General features: G+C 38.0%; 1 protein-coding gene across 1 annotated transcript; it reads right to left on the minus strand.

Moving 5' to 3' along the window:
- Positions 1-729: 729 nt before the first annotated feature.
- LOC140949768 (ATP-binding cassette sub-family C member 3-like) lies at positions 730-14,807 on the minus strand. The gene is made up of 24 exons (XM_073398906.1): positions 14,629-14,807; positions 14,118-14,301; positions 13,526-13,780; positions 13,313-13,378; positions 12,758-12,895; positions 12,133-12,273; positions 11,443-11,530; positions 11,285-11,357; positions 10,971-11,097; positions 10,493-10,669; positions 9,357-9,524; positions 7,646-7,729; positions 7,463-7,553; positions 7,135-7,236; positions 6,297-6,664; positions 5,652-6,170; positions 5,241-5,440; positions 4,434-4,560; positions 3,980-4,081; positions 2,762-2,908; positions 2,353-2,511; positions 1,829-1,995; positions 1,180-1,374; positions 730-941 (listed from the first exon to the last, which is right to left on the minus strand). The coding sequence occupies exons 1-24, from the start codon at positions 14,805-14,807 to the stop codon at positions 833-835; spliced, it is 3,966 nt and encodes a 1,321-aa protein (XP_073255007.1). The 3' UTR covers positions 730-832.
- Positions 14,808-19,783: the final 4,976 nt, after the last annotated feature.

Consider the following 19,783-nt stretch of genomic DNA (forward strand, 5'->3'; position numbering starts at 1 on the left):
CCTGTTGCTCAGCAAATTCAGGATATAGAGCGATATTCTTCTTATTGCGTTGTCATCCGTAACCTCGTCCTAATAGCTTCTCGGTTGTCGTCCCCTTTTTGTGGCAATAGCCTTTACTACTGACGTCATTTTATCGGAGATCACAAACGTCTTCCATATTTGGTCAACGCTAGCTGGTTAAGACAATCTTGCATCCCAATACAGGCTCACTTATATCTACTTTGTCAATTGGCATGTGTTCGTTATTTATGTACTGCTCAAATTTTAAAAGTAGTTGGTAAGAGTGGTAAGCTGATAAACAATTTAATAATCATTAAATTATTAACCAGTTCAATGGTAACCGGATTGGTCTCCAAATAGCAAGAATTTTGAAGTGTTGTTGAAATTATTAAACCAACGAAAATCAATGCCCTGTTAGTCAGGCAGGTAAAATGGAAAAAGAATAGCCTGAAAATCAGTAAAAATGATAATGACAATAACAAAATAATTTTTATTGAACCACTTTGCACAAGCTTATAGCTTATTTTAGATGTTACAGATGTGTTACATGTTTTTTAACAGATGTTCTATCTTTACCCTGCAATACATTTTTTCTAACTTACAAACCACAAATTACAGCAATTTAATAATAATATGACTTGCTCTTAAGCTTTGGCTTAAACTTATTTCAGCAAAGTTAACAAAGACCAGTCATCGAAATGGTTTGTCGGTTGGGCGGGTCACCAGAAAATGAAAAGAAGAATTAGAAAGCCTCTGGAAAAAAAGAAAATATTATATGTTAGGTGTCGTTATTTCTTAAGAGTCTCAACGCTTTCCTTTGCCGTCAAAAGATTCAAGCAATCCCTGCCTCCTGTGCCATGCTGTAAAAAATTCCTTTTTGAGCCAGCAGATTAATGGGTGTGTCGAATTCTACCACAAATCCTTTGTCAAGAACCATAATTCTGGAAATACAAATCAAAATATGTCATCAAATAAAATAAGAGCTAGGAAACTATCAACTTGGCATAAATTTCAGGGCAGCCGCCACACTAACAAAAGCAAACAATGGAACTATCCATTCACGTTTTCAAGATTAAAATAACGGATAAGCTCGCGAAGTTTTATAGTAGCTGAAATATTTCTCGCACAGCGACATTCTCCTGTCATCAAAAATCACATATGAACAACAACTGCATTTACCTGGTATAGTCCATGATGGTGTTGAGCCTGTGAGCAATTGTAAACACGGTACGGTCAGCGAACTCCCGCCGAATTGTCTGCTGAATGAGATCGTCGGTTTCCATGTCAACCGCGGATGTGGCTTCATCAAGGACCAGAATTTTTCCTTTACGTAGAAGAGCTCTTGCCAAACACACCAACTGTCGCTGACCCACACTGAAAGTTAAAAAAACATCAGTCAGTCATACATTTGGATAAATAACGATTATGCCGCAGATGACTTGCGAAAACAACTTCAAAGTCTTCATGCATTCAGAACAACTTTCAACACAAAATCGTGAAGGTGAAAATTAGGTATACCTTTTTTAAGAGTCACTCCTTTGTGATTTGTATTTAGTTTTATAACAATATCAAATGGTATTCATCTTTCTGGACAAGATGAATGTGTAACATATTCTTATATTTGATAGGGACAGACCGGCTATGTAACTGCTTCTTTTACGAGTACCATGAGGCAATTGTTTATCACTGGGATGCATAAAGTGTGTCTGCAATGCCATTACATAACTGAGGTCATCCTCCGTGGGGTTTTGTATTCAATATAATGTCATTAAAAACACCAGTTTGTTTAAAAAAACGGAGAGATTGTATGCTGAGATTTGTTTGTCACCTTAGATTGTCTCCACCTTCAATGATGGGGAACTGTAACCCATTCTCTGTTTCTGATGCGAGGTCTTTAAGGTGACTTGCTTCAATTGCCTGCCACAGTTCCTCATCTGTGTGTTTGCTGAATGGATCCAGATTAAGCCGAAGAGTCCCAGAAAACAACACGGGATCCTGTGCGGAAACAATTCGTGATAGTTAAAAGTTAAATGACCCTTTCGCCGTTTCTTCTGAGGTCAAGTTGGAATGTGGACATAAAGCTCTTGTGGGCCAAGGGAAAAAAAATAGATTATTAAGGGAAAAAACAGAATTGAATTTCAAGTGCGTAATGACGTATAACACCACATCAAGAAGTAGAGCTGTCACTAAGCGACTCACATCCATAAAACTCTCAGTTCATCTATCCTGGTAAGATATCAACCTTTTTATGCAATTAAAGTCGTTTCTGGTTTGTTTTAAAAGTTGCCATGACTTGCTGTTAGCGTCACTACCTACTCAGGCTAAGCCGCACGCATGCGTAAGCAAACTGACCTGTGGAATAATGGTGAGTCGTTGACGAAGATCGTGCAGCCCAATTGTCGCGATGTCGAGTTGGTCAATAACGATTTTGCCACCAGCTCGCTCCAAGATACGAAATAAGGCTTGAGTTAAAGTTGATTTTCCAGCTCCTGTTCGCCCCACAATACCGATCTAAAAAGAGGCAAAACAGTAGAAAATAAACTGATCAGTTTCTGTGAGCACTCTCTAACAGTACATTCTCGATCTTAGAATGGCTTTAAAGAATAGTTACAATAAAGAATATGATTGAACAAAAACAAGTACAAGAAAAGATTAATTACTAAGGAAACAAAGCTCAAGGAAGGTTTCCAAACAACCTGTCAAGCACTTTCAACAATAGGATTAAGATTTTATGCGAACAGGACGAGCGGATGAAGCTAACCTTTTCCCCCGGATGAATGATACAGTTAACATTTTTTAGTACAAGTGGACATCCCTGTCTGTATTTTAGATCAAAGTCTTGAAAGACGATGCTTCCACTTTGAGGCCAGTCGTTCGGTGGACGAATGTCTGGAATACTCCACGCGGCCTGAAATTAAAACACGCTCATGTGTTATAGAATATCCATGGTCTGCCGCGTTCGGAAATTTAAAGAGGTTGATTTTTTCCATTAGGCACAGTAAAAGGTTCTAAAACTCCCGATAAAGATCATGGCAGAGATCCTGGGTTAAATTCCGGTGGTTACAGTCAGGGTTTGGATTAGCACTTAAAACGTTATTTTTTAAACCTCTTTACGGCAGACGCCTCTGAGCAAGTCATAAATGAGTTGCTCAAATAGCTTACGCCAAAAGAAGACAAGCAGAAAAACAAAACGCCTAAAATGGCAGCAGCAGAAATGCTGTTGGTCTGAAAAGTAATACGACGTCTTTGCCGCTGTCCAAACACTACGCTGATAAGGAAGAAGCTGTTTGCGAAGTCTAGGCGACCATACAAACCGGAACCTTGGATAAATATCGCTAAATTATTAAATTTCTCCATTGAGGAGGCAAAGAGGTCTAAACAAGATAAGAGTGGTTTCGCTGCACTGGTCGACCGTGTAGTCGCCACTGCAACTCCAAGGTAACAGGTTTACCGTCTGGAGCATTTTAACTGTACTGTGTTGTACTGTACTAGCATCACTGCTACAAGGTAGCTCTCACTTTAAAGGAATATCATCCTCAAAAATGAAAGAAAAATGGTAAATTTTAAGCTCGGTGAAGAAATGAGAAATGATATGATCAACATGTCAGGAGCATTGGACAAAGAAAAACTCTGAGTCCCCGACAGGAATTGAGACGCAGTGACCTTCCGTACACCGGTCAGACGCTCTGACCTCTGCTATACGAAGGACTCGTAGCGAGTTGGGCCGTATACAAGGTTCATATATGACATGCGTCTTGCGTACTGCTAAGATCGGCAATGTCGAAATTGTCATGCGTGTGATAAATAAAGAAAGATTGTAAATTTCAAGCTCGGTAAAGAAATGAGAAATGAAGTGACCAACATGTACGAGCATTGGACAAAGCATGTCATCATTTTCTTAGTGTATATCTACATTAACAGGCTGTAATACTGCATTTTACCTAGTCAGTTCATTGATTCATTTAAAATGTGTACCAACCTCTGTAGGAGTCTCAGAATATTCTTTAACACGCTCCACAGAAACAATGCTAGATTCCAGCTGGCTTCGTCTACGAACCATGGAGTTAAGATTAACTGTAATCTGAAACACGCACAAGAAAGCGATGAATATTTCTTGATCATCTTAAGTACACGAAGTCAAAAGTGCAATATCAGTCACAACTTATCATCGATCTACTATGCAAATGGCCGTAAACGGCTGTAAGAGTCCTACACTTATTTCATTTGATAGGAGTTTAGGGTGGGATTTTACGTATAGGGAAAGACTGAAACTGCGGAGCACTTAAACCCAAAATACCGTGGATTTTGTAACTAAGCTATAGTGAAACTTTGTGACTCAACCTTTTGGTGGCTCTTCTACCTTAACTGTTTTTAAAACGTATTTCACAGTAAGGTAAATATATTACGATCTCAAAGTCAGATGGATTTCTTACCTGTAGAGCGTACACTATAGACAATCCAGCCATACCGCTATCAATCTTATCTCGACTGATCACGGCGAAAAGTGCAGCAAAAAGAATCACACAACTTCCAATAAACTCTAACCGTAACTGAAGCCACCTAATAATGAGATGAAAACCAACAAAAATACAACAACAGAGCACAAATCAAACATCATAATTCCACTTAGTTCCATAAAGTAAGACAAGTAATAGAGTGAACAACACTCATAAGTGAATCAGTCATATTTTCAAAAACGACCTACATGTCATATTAATGAAACAAAGAATGCAATGAAACATAATTCACCAGCATGGAGACTACGCCTGAGAAAACAGCAGCCTACATTTCGCAACGCCAACACTGGTTTTCCCGCAAAATGACGTATGATGAACGATTTCTTGTCGCCGTTGTCTTCAACGGGAAACTAGTCATACATTAAGGCAACGTTGTCTCTTTAAGGAGGTGTAAGGCCGAAACGTCTGGAAACTTTTCAAATTTATGACACTCTTTGTTCATGAAACGATATGAACTTGACTTTATCTAATGGAAACTAAGTGCCACGCCTTATATGAGAATTTTCTAGTCATCTTATTTCGTTTTACCCTACGGTTGTTCGGTAACTGTCTCGGTAACAAAAGGTGTCTCTCTGAATCATTGGTTCATGAAAAATGAAAAAAATGCTGGTCATTATACCAAAGATGCCAGTGATAGTGTAGGTAATACATCATACATAGTGGTGTTTTATTGTCATAATTTTAAATTGGGTCAAACTCTTAAAACTGACATGACAACCTCACCTATCAGAAATGCAGTAGGGATAATAAGCCATTTGATTTTCATCCACTTTGGCGAAGTTCTCCTGTATGAAGCGCTGTTCTTGTGAGTAAGCTCTGATGGTACTAACGCCATTCAAAGTTTCAAAGAAGTGACTGTAGATAGGTGATCTCTTCACTGATTCCATTCTTCTCAACTGACGAGCAGTTGCCATAAATATTCGCTAAAACAATTAAGCCATGTTAGCTATCAGACTATCTAACGTATTCATGCGGGGCTTCATAGTCTGTAGATGGTATTATTTTTATTGTTAGTTCTTAAATAATAATGCAATCTGATCCCCAGTAATGCCTTTATGACGTTGGAGGTCGCCTTTACCTTTTAGTTGTCCAGCATGCAACGCATTGTTTCCATATACGTAATAAGACTCTTACCTGAATAAGCGTGTAGAGGATTCCCAGTGGAAGAATGACGGATAAGAAAAGTGGAGTGACATAACTAATAATAAACAACACTGCAGACAACTCTAAGATGCTCCGAAGAAATGTGATCAATGTTCTTGGAACAAGATCATCTACCATTTCCATGTCTTTAGAAAAACGATTAATGATCCTTCCAAGAGGATTAGACTCAAAAAACGTCATGGGGGAGTGAAGAATGTTAGTAAGCAATCCGTTGTGAAGACTACGAGATGCCATGACTGAGCCAAAAGCTTGCATGAAACACGCTAGTAGAACAAATACTGCCTGAGACAAGCCAAGCCCACCGTATATTCCAAGCTCATGCGGTTGTTGTGATGTCGAGTTGGCCTCGGTTGATGTGCTGCTCCAGTGCGCAAGCCACATGCGTGCTGCCACTGACCAACATTCGGCGAACAGTAAGCAAAGAAAAAAGGCTCCAAAGAGACAAACTGACATAGATTTGAAGTAACGCCAAAATACAGTCAGTTTTACCTGTTAACAGAAATACATTTTGGAGATCAGTGCGACAACACCAGTGTCATTTCTTCAGGAATGAAACCTTTTGGTTTGTGTATTAATTGCTGAGGTTTGACCTTGAAAAATTTAACAAATCCTTACCCCGCCGATTTCTGCTTCTTCCTTTGTTGTCATCATGTCGGCCAAAGTATCATAACGCTGGGAAGAGGCACAAAAGTTGACGTTTCCACTATCAGAGGTTATCACCGAAAGAAGACTTTCAGCTCTTGCTCTTTTAATAAATTCCATACTTTCAGTTTCTAGAAAACTCATAGTGGAAAAAACCGTGTCTGATCTCATTCGCGGAGATACGCCTCGTACGTCGCTGATTTTCCTCATTCTTTGGACATGGTTGTTTTGAGTGGTATTCTGTGAAGACCAAAGTCGCAGTCCATATCCCCCGTCTGTGAATTCCATTTGGGGCGTCGGTGCTAACGTTGTTCGCGATCGATGACGATCTAAACCTTTATCTGCATAAAGACAAATGGAAAATACGTAAAGACACTTTGTCTTATTCCTTTCGTTTAAAAGTTACGTCGGATTTAAAGGGTACAAGGCAGATACGTTTTACAAGTGAAAAGCTACAAATTAAAGTAACTCTAAGAAAGAAAACAGTTGTGATCTGAGTGCTATGACATAATGTACCAGGGACAGACGTTTTCCTGCTGGCTTCGTTCTTGTTTGTCTCCCATTTAGAAGGTAAAGTTGTTGATCTCAGTCTCACTCTGGATAACTCAAGGCCCTCCTCGAATTTTGTCAATCTTTCTTGGGGTCCCTCGGATCGTTTACGACCATCGTCTGAAAATACATATACCGATAAGATGGTTTATCTGTCTGAAGCGGACATGTGCACTTTTCTTTTAATTAGTACTGTAAACTGGTAAAGTTGTGCGTTGAATCAGAGCACTATTGCAGAAACATGCTGGTCTAAGCTTTTTACCTGCCGGATCCTTTGTTATATTGTCCTCGGTGTTTATTTCTTCTTCATTTTCTGATTCTTCGATTTTTTCCAAAAAAGTGTAACCTCTCACTCGACGCTCCTCTGCAAAGAAAAATGAGATATATGTACGTTATCTGCGAAATGGTCAAATCTTGACCTTGGAAAACTTTTAGGTGTTGAAACGGCGCCAACATTTTTGCCCAACTTGTTGTTTGTAAATGCTGGATCAGTTTGCTGGGCGATAGTGTCGGATTAGACTTGAAATAAGTTTACATTAACAATAGTAATCGCTTTAGACATGTAAGACATCACTAGTAGACGAAGTTACCTTGCTCTTGCTGTTGTTGCCTGGCGGTGAATAAGTTAACGAAATCAGCAAATTCCCCATCACTTGATAAGAGCTCTTTGTATGTACCTTCCTAAAGAAAGAGTTTAGTCATTAACGAAATGCGAACATCACCCTTCAATGGTTAATTAGATAATAAATAAGGTTTAAAGGCAATATTTGTACCTCTGAGATTGTTCCTCCTTTAAGGACAATAATTCGATCAACTTGAGGAAGGAAGCTGATGTTGTGAGTAACCAGGACACGTGTCTGGTGAAAAATTAAAACAAAAATATGGGACACAATTCAGACAGGAGGCACAGAAATACAGTGTGTCCCAAAAGTTAGTTCCTCTTCTTTATAAGTCTGTATTTCAGTACAATTGGGTTTGGTAAGCCAATTATTTGAACAAAAGTTGTGTCTTTCAATCTAATTCACTATTTTCACACTTGTTGTGCCATCCTTTGACTGGAATATTCGATTTGTGTACTTCCGCGCTAAAGCTGCGCATGCGCGAGTATATTTACCAGCCACATTTTTTTTGTATTTTAGAGCCCGAATTGCTCGAACTCCTTCCTTGATTTTTGTGAATATCAGGAAAGTTAAACCCCCTTAACGCAAAAACGTTCAGCTACATGAGATTATAAGCATGTATGCTTCGATTTATTGTCTTATCTGTTGTAGAAACTGCTAAAAACTGGAAAAATCCGAATGTTGTGTGGTAAAATGATCATGGAGAAATGAAGGTTTTAAAGGCACGAAACGAAGGGGAAGACCAAAAGTCCTGAATAAAGCAGCTAAAATAGTTTTAAAGAAGGCTAGATACAAAATAGGAGATTCGACGCGGAAGTTCTCACATCGTTAGCAAGCCAAGTCCAGGAAGGGTCATGAAAAGCTGTTCAAAATGTTTAAAATTAGAGGCCCCTGAGATGGCAAAAAAAAAATCCTCTGCTTAGTCTGCCAAGTAACTCGTAGCTCGTCACAAATTTATATAGAAGTACAAGAGCCTTGCTGTGGAAGGGGGCCGGGATGATTATATTTTATGGATGAATGTTCCAAATATATTTTTTTAGCTGCCTGAACTAAACAAATAATGTTTGGAGGTTGGACTAGCTCCTGCGCACCAGGTGATAAAAAAGCTCAACAAATAGATCATCTGTGGGTCTACATGCTGTATCCCACTTCATGTCGCAACGGCTACAGAATGCGATAAAAAAAAATATAAATATACTGCATGCCCGTTACTGAAATTCTGAATACATGTACTCGATTGAGAAATAAACATCTTCTTGAAATTTCATGTAAAATAAAGTTTTGATCAAAAGTTATATAGTGCATGAAAGAAACGAACTTTTGGGACACACTGTAAACTGGTAGAATTTTAACTCCTACAGCTTCAAAAACATTGCTAACAGTCAAACTAATACAGGCCCACAACTAATCCCTTTATAGTCCTTAGCGCGACTAGTACCACTGAATTCCCAATTGTCCGCATGAGCAATGACCGTTTAAATTTTAACTACAATCGTACAATTAACAAAAACTGATTACAGAATTTAGTCTGATTGGTTTTTATAGATTTTGTTTCCACACCGGTGAATTTTAAAAATGGTACACTAATCAAGATGGCCGTCTTGATGAATTATGACGTCGTAAGAGAAATAAACGTACTTTTACTGTTTCGAAGGACCAGTTGAAATGGACCCGACGGGTTAGTCGACTTAAGGTTAAGACATACTTTGAATATAGGTAGAGCCATCGATGAAATTTATCCATTTTAAATAAGTCGTTCCAGCATGCAAACAAAGTACTGTATGAGCTACATTGATATCATAAAATTGCCCGGCAATGAAGATAAAAGGTAGAAGAAAAAGGGAGTAAAATTAGCAAAGCAAACCTTATTTCGTAGAGTCCCCCTAGGACCGATAACGTGATCAAAGATATGTTTTCCCACTTGTGAGTCCACAGCACTGAGGGGATCATCAAACAAGTAGATATCAGCGTTAGAATACACAGCACGTGCCAGGCTGATACGCTGTCTTTGTCCTCCACTAAGGTTAATACCCTGAACAGAAGAGATTGATAAGCAACACATCATACGGTTTCTACTATATATTGATGTAGTACTCAAAAGTTTGACTTTGATTTTGAAAAGATGATTGATACGTATAACCTTGACGCACCTGGCAATATTTTGGTGTAATAAATGTTTGCTCCCAACGGCTAATGTCTCCATGGAAAAATTTCCCTTCCAAAATAGGTGTTGTATCTTTCACGTAGCAACTTTTATGTCATTAATTAGATTTTAGCGTCTTTCTATCGATTCGATTAATGCTAACCCTTTTTTTACACTTTACTGACTCGACCAATATTGCCGTCATTTGGAGTAATTGATGCGCTATTTTTTCTTTAAGCCTCAATAACATTTATTCTGGAGTGGAATTCTAGTCTGAATCAGAAGACTTAGTCATTAATAAATGATTACAGATTCAGAATTAACAGCTTAACTAGTGGTGGTTTCAATAAAGTTACTATTAAAATGATAGACAGAGAAGATATAGAGATGGCCTCAATATATTCCATCTTGTAGAATTATTCCATATTTTCACACCACGGTAATAAAAGGCGCGTTGAGTCGTTACTTAAAAGTAACGACTCAACGGAAATCATAAATACTAGAATTTTTAGAGATGTCTAATCAATGAACCGATTTCTAACATGGACTAGGTTAGATGATGATGACGTTTGTACATATTTACTTTTTAGTTATTGCTGTACATGGTTTTTCAGATTAATTAATTAAATTATTAATTTATTCATCCATTTAATTTATTTTTATTTTCATGTTGAAAAGCCTTTTTTAGGTATGCTCAATAAAGTATATGTATGTACGTATTTTAATACATAAAATAACAATGAAGCTGGAGACCAAAAAAGAGCAAAAAGGTTTGTTAAGTCAACATTGTTCTCAGGACAGTAAATATTATTCGTACAACTACAAAGAACAACTTAAAAGAATGATTTTATTCTTACTCTTTCTCCGATCTCTGTCATGTCACCACCAGGAACAATCTCTAAATCTGCCTCAAGAGCACAAGAGTCAATCACTTTCTGGTACATACGTGAGTTAAAAGGTTTGCCAAACGTTATGTTGTTTCTTAAGGTGGAATTTTGCATCCACACTTGTTGAGAAACATAAGCCACAGAACCCTGTAAATAATATATCATGATATAAAAATTATATAACTTCTGTGTTGGAGGTCTTGGATGGTAATTTGGATAAGTGACTGGGCCACTTTCAACAATACTCATAAATCTCAACAAAAAATCACTCTAAAAAAACGTTATTGAACTGCGGTTACCACACCAACTCTAGATGAAAAAGAGAACAATCGAAAACACACTTTAAGAGAGAATCAAAATTTAGTGGAAAATATCTCTCAAAAGATGATAAAGCTACTTATAAATAAAACAAAATTTCATTTTTTTAAACGCTGTTTAATATTCTGACCTCCATAGCAGCCACTCCTTCCAGTTTTTCTGTTTCCCCGAGGAATGCAGACAACAAAGAAGATTTTCCACTTCCTACAGGACCAACAACTGCTACAAGAGACCCCACAGGAATGTCCAGATTGATGCTAGAAAGATTGTTACAATCGATAGTTACAGCCTGTCTAAAAACTTTTATGGGTAAATGCCATCCTCGTGCACCAAAAAGCGTTAAAAATACTAAACAAATGCCGAAATCAAACTAAATTTAAGGGAAAAGTGATTTAACTTCATGTCTGACTTGACGGTTATTAGTTTGAGAAAATGAGTTCTTACTTTTCGAGGATAGGCATCTCATCTTTATCCCAGCTGAAAAGCCCATTTTTCACGTGAATAGCTAATCCTTTTTCTATTGGAAAAAATATTACTTAGTAAGAAAAAGATTAAGTTAATAAAAGACTTAAACAAAGAAGAAATGGAGAACGGTTACTAACTCGCTGAGGGCATAGTCTTCTGAACGCTCCCAGAATTCACTTCCTCGAGGTTCAGAAATTCTGTGATACGTTTTATCGATACAAGTGCCTGAAATGTAAAAAAATATTACAAGATTGCAAATACATTAGTTCATTGGAAAAAGCAAACTAAATCATTCGATGGGTCAGGCAGATGACTTCAGTACTAATTATGTATAGAAAAAACGTAAATCTAAAACAGTCTTGTGTTTTTACTGTTCTGCAACTAAGAGTTTAGCCTGAATTTCATCCGATTGCTTCGAGTCGTTTTCTCCTCTCCGGCAACGTCATTACTGAGGGAGTAATAACGATTCGAAGTAATCGGATGAAATTCAGGCTACTAAGAGTTAGACATCAGTTATTTTACGACGTTTAAAACTTAATTATTTTTCAAGCGAAAAAGAGACGGACGGGAAGGAAATTGAATCCTATATATACATCACTGGTCTTAACCCTCCAATAATTGTGGGAGATCACGTACAACACTCTTCCTCGTGTTTGATATCAACTCATCCAGCAGATGTGACCCAGATGTGACCCAACAAAGTTTCAACTTAAATTCATCTAAATCTTCCAGACCGTATTTTTTTTTTTATCATCTCAAGAACTCGTTCAGGAATTGATAAGGTTTCCCGTTTTAACATATAGCCTGATTAAGTAACTGAAACCCACCTGTACAAAGCTGATGACAGCGAAAGGAAGAATGGTAAATGGGAATCTAATAATGTTAAACAACGACATTGCTAAGAAAGCCTTGGAAGCTGTTAGCTCGTTTCCAGTTAGAATGTAAACCCCAAATGTAGCAAAGGACACCTGTAAAGAGCAGTAAATGTCATTTGTTAATTGCATCACCGTTTCTCTTCCCCACTGTGAAGTTAATCTACAGACGTACAGTGAAACCCGGCCTCACGGCTACCTCTTTAATAACCGCGGTAATACGGTCATCTCGTTATCACGGCCACTTTTTTTGGCCTCCCGAGGAGCAAAACGGCCAAACATTTTTTTGTAAAAAAAAAAAACCCTCGTTAATACAGTCACCCGTTAATACGGCCAAATTTTTTTTGGCCCATTGGTGACCGTACTAACGGGGTTCTACTGTATAATAAATGTTAGTGGTAGGGTATTCAAAGTTATTGATCAGATACAGGTCAACCATAGAATCTTAAGCGTTGCCCATCACCGCCTCCAATCCCCAACCCCCAACCCCTTCACTACATCAAAACCATACGATAGATCAGTACTATTACTCTACGGAGGGAGTTAATGCTGAAAAAAATTACAGGAAAAAAACCCTTACCAAGAATGGAGCGCAGGTGAAAGTGAATTCAATGACAGCGTTAAAGCAGGATGCATTTCTGAGGCATCGTAGTTCATTATTCCTTATATGCATTATTCTGGATAGAAAAGATTCTTCCCAAGCGTACAACTTCAGTACCTAAAAAAACAACCATTAGGGGCGTAACAAAACTCCGGCAGTGACTTAAATCTCACGTAGCTATTTTAATTCAGATCTATTCTTACAAGAACGGTATCCACAACTCGTCACTAACTGTAAACTGCGCCACAAACAGTCGCATCATCATCATCGTCATCATCATCATCAGTCTGGCTAAGTCCAAAATATTTCTAACTTTTGCTTTCCAATCTATTCGTGTTTCTTGCAGCTTGTGCCGTGTTCGATGGACCTACACGCATCCAACTCGTTTTGGCTTTTGTTTTAATGGGTTCGAGCGTCTGAAGGGTTCTTATAAGCCCTGTGATATTATCGCTTCTCTAAAATTCATCTTTTTAACGTTATTTGTCCACATTTTAACAATCACACACTTGTTATGTTGCCGTCAGTTCACGTTACCTTAATACCACTCAGGACCTCGTTCATAATAAGGATGCGGGAGTCTTTTTCTACCAATTGATTGACCTAAGAAGACAATACACAAAGTACAGTGCATTAACAATCCTCCCAAAGATCAGAACGATCCAGATGACTACATGGGAACCAGCCATAACAAGCCCAGTGGATAGACAGACTTTTTTATTCCTTACAACAAGTTCGTTGTCATGTTACCTGTTGTACACGTGACTGCCTGGTAACGATCAGGTTCAAAGGTATCATCAGTACTAAGACACCGACTCCTGCAAGAATCGATATTCCCATGGAAACGGACAACAAATATATGGCGACTAAAATCTGAAGTGGAGAGGACCAGAGCATGTTCACGTAGGTGGCGAGGTCCATAATGCGCTGCGTGTCAACAGACATTAAGTTCACCATCTCACCCGCGCTGGACTGGCGTCGAGATGCATTGTTAAGAAGAAGAGCCTATAAAATAATGAACTGAGATTAAATCCGATACAATATAGTGTGTTCCTTTTGCGACTTTGTCGATGCACGTTGAAGTTGTTGTATTCTGATACGGTGTACAAATTAGATGTCATTTACTCATCGAAGAAGTTTCTTTTTTCACTTTCCAGGAAATTGAAGTATAGCTCTTTATCCGGCTACAAAAAGAGGCTAAACTTTGTAAAAGAAGCATCACATCTAATTCTACGTATTTTAAGATGGCGCAAAAGGCGAGTTTTAGGTTTAGGTTTAGGCTTTGAGGGGTTTATTTCAGAAAGATTGAAATACCTGTATGTATGCAGTGTTTTTGTGTTACCTTCTCATATATAAGACCCAATAAAGCCGTCTTGACTTTCATTCCCAGCAAATAGCAATAATGAAAGTAATACTGCAGCATAAATGACTGAACAATAGCTGTAACAAACATGGCTACCGCGAAAATGAAACCCTTCCAGCTTTCAACTTTGTTGTTTTTGTCTCCAACGTATTCTATTACCAAACTGCAAACAGAAAAAAAAAAGTAATCAATTAGCAGACTGAAAGAATGAGCACAATGACTCTCAACTGATCTACCGCCCTCTCGACAACACTAAAAAATAAAATGAAGAGAAGTCTTATGAGGGAGAAAGCCCTTTTGTGGTTTACAAAACAGTCAGCACTAAGAAACTAAACGTACATCGCTGAACCGTTAGAACGTTTTTTTTTAACTGACCAGAGGATTCTTTTAGAGGCCATGTTGCCTTATTGTTAAAATGAAACAAGTAAACTGCCAGAAATGTATTCCCTATAAAAGACTGTGGCTCGACCTAATGTTAAACCCTACTTACTCAAGCAGTAGAGGCTGTACAAATTGTACAATGTCATTAGCAATTTTGAACAAGGCTGCAAGGACAATGTTGAGCCAAAATACTTTGGTGAGCGCTCTCACAAGGCTTGGTGTTTTCTTATTGGGTTTTCTCTGCGTTCCGGAAAATTCGACTTTGGTTAGATCGCCCTCTTTCGTCATAACTTCGGGTGTAAAAGTGGGATATCCTGACGATAATATATCATCTTGCCTAGAAGAAAAAGATAGCTCGTTATCCACAACAGAAAGTGTTTTTCCCCATTTCAAGTTACAAAGAGTACTGTGAATAAAATTTATTAAAATAGATGCAAAGTATGTACAATGGCAACTTGTTCTACATGTGAAAAATGGATAATATTTTCTAATTATTGGATCCAATCTACACTTAAACAGGAGGCAGCGTTGCTGAGCGATTAGAGCACTGCACTTGTAATTCGGAGGTAGTCCTGTCCAGATTGTGCTCCTAAAATGTCCGAAAGTTGCTTATTGGAATACCAAAAAGTTGCTACATAAATTTCTTGATATTTTAAATATAAACTTTAATTAAAAGGGCTATTTTCAGTTTTTCGCGATAACTGTTAACATAGTGCAAGAAAAATAGCTTGCACCTTACCGTGTTCGCAAATATGGGCGAAGCCACAGGTAGCCCAAGTTCACTATACGCCACTTCCACATTTCCCATAATGTACCTTATTTGCCCCTAAAGTTTGCATAGCAGCATTGTTTTCAATTCCTCTTGGGACGGCTGTAACACCCAGGAGAACTGAAAAATAAACAGGTTATGCAAAATTTTGGGGGGCAAATAAGGGGCATTATGGGAAATGTGGAAGTGGCGTATGAGCACCCTGAACACTATGATACTTCTTAGCTAAGTAATTATTCATATTGCGACGATTATAAAATCTAGGACGCTGTCTGAGAATTATTCTTTTTTTCTATAATTGATCGAAGTATGCATTAAATTTTTCCTTTCAAGCTAAATATCTTTAGGTTGATAACCGCTCAAGAAATGCGCATAACTTAAAGTTTTCTGTGAAATCGTTCGCTTTTAGCTCAAAAATTGGTCAGACAATCGGCACAGACCTATTCTGAGGCGCCGAGTTCAAGTTCCGTCCTAATCTCCACCTAGATTTGTTCACGGTCACAATCCCGAGTTGAAATCCTCACCCACGCTTGCACTGAATAGCCAGCTGGCGGCTTGCCTCCTGCCATGATTTGAATTATTTGTTTCAGTTTCGGCCCCACCGTTATAAGTGCTATAGAAAATGCCGAGTAGTGGTAGTAGTAGTACTTAAATAGCTTGGATAATATGCCAAAACAATGGCTTTCGTACTTGAAGCATTTCGTTTGTTCTTGCTTCCATGATCCTTTAGCACGAGTGATCACGTTGGAGGCCTGAAATGAATCGCCCAGATCCCATAAATCAGCGTCAGAGAGAGTCCTCTTGGAGCCAGTAAGAACAAATCTAAAGGAATGAGAAGTAATCGTAAAGTAATTTATGTTAGAATAACTCGGGAACAAGCAGAATTTTACCAACTCTGATACACTCTGTCTTCCTTGAATTTTATTCATCGCTGAAACAAAACGGAAAATAGAGGTTGGGTTCCGCAAATATTCAGTTCCGAAATTATAGGAAACTTATTGTAACTTGAATTAGTTGGGATTTTGCCAGTCTGTTTTAACGTCATCGTTTTAAAGGACCAAGTGAAAACTGTCTTTGAATACAAGCCTACGACTAGAAATACGTGTCTCACTGGAAAACCTTGCGAATCTCGGGAAAACACAGCCACGTAAGTTAAGCCCTGCGAGATAAGGAATTGGATCGGAAACCAGCCGACCACTTTTCGTTTAAGAAATACTCTTGAGTTTGAAGGGAGTGTATATTTTGCGCCTGAGCTACAATTAACGAAGAGTCCTTGACAATTTTGGAAATATGAAACAATGAGCATAATGGAAAGTAAAGGCATACCTCGTAAACCACCAAAAAGTAAGCTTAGAAAGAAAATTGGCTTTTTCCGCTGGACATGGAATCTGGTGAGAATAAAATATAGAGTGATAATAACGATTTATTTGCATTCCTTAAAATTGGCTCTACATAACTAAGGAAAACTCTAAGTATAAAAATTAACCATGACTAAAACTCATAAAAAGAAAAAAGATCTAATTGAAAAAATAATAATTGATGAAATGTATAATAGTTAAGACAGGGAAGGATAGCTAAGAGCTACGAAATTGTTCTTCCCATTTGCGTAAAAAGGTGGCTCTTTCTATGCACGCGGTTTTGATGTCTGATTTGGGGAGGTTGTTGAAATATCGCACAGCACTGTCTTGGATAATACAGAAAGACAGCAAGCCGTGAAAAAAAAAACCGGGCAAAGTCGTACACTGCAAAAAGTACCTTACCTTTTTAATGGCTACTTCTGGTTTCAATCTGTTGTAAGGTGACTCCTTCCTTTTTCTAGGCAATCCTTGTATGCTAAAACTTTCACAAAAAGCAGTTAACTACAGTCAACTAATGGAGTAAAGAAAAACTGTGAACTAGAAATCGCATACTGCCTTTAATCCCTAGGTTAGTTTTTCTTAAGAAGTAAAAACTGACTATATAAATGTGCCTCATTTATTACTGTAAGGTAACTATGCTCTGTTTTGTTTTGAGTCTTAAGCGAGGACGAAATATCCGAGTAAATATCCTAGAAAGATGAAAAGAATGTAAAAAGGGCCGCTCGAGCGATGTCGACTGGGTTTTCAAGATTGTGTACAAAAAAAGCATGTGCGCTTCCTCAGGTTTAGGAATGAATCCTATATTTTGAATGATGTTATCCATGCAGCCTTCGACTTAGGCAGATAACACCCACCATGTGCATAAGTCTTAATAACAGAAGCAGTCTCACCCAGTCAGTGTTAATAATGATAAAACGATAATCATTATCATCATAATCACCACCACTATCACCACTATTATTATTTGTGTTTTTAGTTTATGTCGTGCCTTCACCGATATATTAACCTATATAACGGATGTCATTATTTTGCGTTATTTTCCTCAGTAATATACCCTGTCAGTAACTGTGCTCATGTTGTGGGTGAAACGGTTCTTTAATTGCAAAGGATTTTATAGAGACGAAACAAACTGTGGAATTGCACACATTTAAGGCATCCTTCTGATGAACGCTTACGTCAGTGTCATTATTTTGGATGGGTGGGGGTTGGGTGGGGGACGGTTTCATCATGCATGGATTGAACCGTACGGTGTCGTCCCAGGCCTTCTCGGTCAATGCATTTCTCGTATCAGCCGTGCGGAATAATTAAGCCTAGGAACTAGTCACCAATTAACCGACAGACAGTCAAGTGTGTATTTCTTTGCCGACGCTCGATCACACCCACCCTCCCTATCTGCAGCTTCTTCCATGAATCGGCCACTGTTGAAATTGCAGGGAATGAAATTGGCACCGCAAATTTCCTTCCTAATTTTAATTCTAAGACATTCAATCTGCTGTTGGCATACAAGTCGTTTTCCAGAGTATATTAAGTAAATAGCATACCCAGTTGAATTTTTTCTATTTATATCATCTAGACAATTTGCGTTCTCTTCATTGATAACGACTGTCTGAACATGATTCCACCAATCATCGGCATTTTGCTCTTCATTTCCATGTCCTGAATCCGGGTGATCTTTGTTTATTTCAATTACTGGAAGTTCCAACCCTACATCGTCACAAGTGTCTTGTCCAAGATTCAAGTGACCTAAAGAAGCCTCTCCCCTATCGGCTGGTGACAAATCTGACATTGTCAGCGGCGTGTACTGGCAAACAAAGTAAATATCTCACTAAAGCAAATGGCATTGAGCAAATTGTACATATAAATATACTATAAATTGTACAGTTTTATGTCTTGTAAGATAAAAAGGAAGCCAATCTAGGTACTGGCGGTTATAAAACGATCGACGCACTTGCCTAAACAAAGACTACACAACATCAACACGAACAATACACAGAGTATTGAAGTCACAATAGCACTGACATATGGGTTCGTAGGAAATTCAAACCCCATAATATTAGATACATGACTGGGATAAAAACTTGCTTCGATTGCTCGGATACCACATGAGCACCTGGAGAATACAGCTAGAAATGATGATTATGCACGATGTCATCCTAGCCATATCCTGTGTAGCTTTGTACAGAGATTATGACCGTTTGCTTCGTTAGTCTTTTGTGCGTTTGCTACATCAGTGTACTGAGACAAGTTAATTTTACCTAGAAATATTAGAATGGAAGCTCCATAACACTTTTGGTGGAGTCTCTTTACATAGCAGGGCTGCGAAAAACTTGTTTCTCTAAAGTAGTTAAGTGAATTGTTTTAATTCAGTGTACATACTTGAACGACTGGAACAATTTACCGTGGACGCCCGCCTTATCCAAAGCCCTGTCAGGATCCAGCACTACCTTCTACAAAGCTTTGTTTCTGCTGAAAATCAACTACATCAAAGTAAAAGTAGATCTACTAAGTGTGTTTCTTTCGTCATTAACCCGCCCAGAACACAATTTTGTCAGCACCAAATGTACTTGGCACAATAGAATTCCCCAGTGAATCTTTCACAATTAGGAAAAGTAATTTTTTCAGATGAATTTCAATGCAACACGGATCAGCTAGTTTATGGTAAATCTATGATTTATCAGTGGATAAGATACGGATTTATAATGGATGAGAAATGTCTGACCATTTTTGTAAGCATAACAATTAAATGCATCAAAAATACTTCTATATTTCAGGGCTCGAGAAGCTGTATTAAAGACCACTAAGTAGACCTGAAATCACGTTTTCCGAGTCACGTTTTAGCAAGCATTAGATAATTGCCTTTGTTAACTGAATTGTTACGAAAACAAGGCGAATTCAAATTCAAATCGATTAGAAGTTTTAGATTTTAAGCGTTTTTGCTTGTTGACTGGAATTCCGAGTGTGATGTTCATGTAAACTCATACATTACGTACACAGTTGAATAGTTCTTCTCCTTCGTTTTCTAATAATAGAGAGAAAACAACGATAATGTGAATTCATGATGATTACCACCCATCGTCCTGCCTTCCAATCATTTAACATCAATTCATTTATATTGAAATTATCCATACAAACATTTC

Source organism: Porites lutea, chromosome 10 (genome assembly GCF_958299795.1).
Source record: "Porites lutea chromosome 10, jaPorLute2.1, whole genome shotgun sequence".
Taxonomy (NCBI): Eukaryota; Metazoa; Cnidaria; class Anthozoa; order Scleractinia; family Poritidae; genus Porites; species Porites lutea.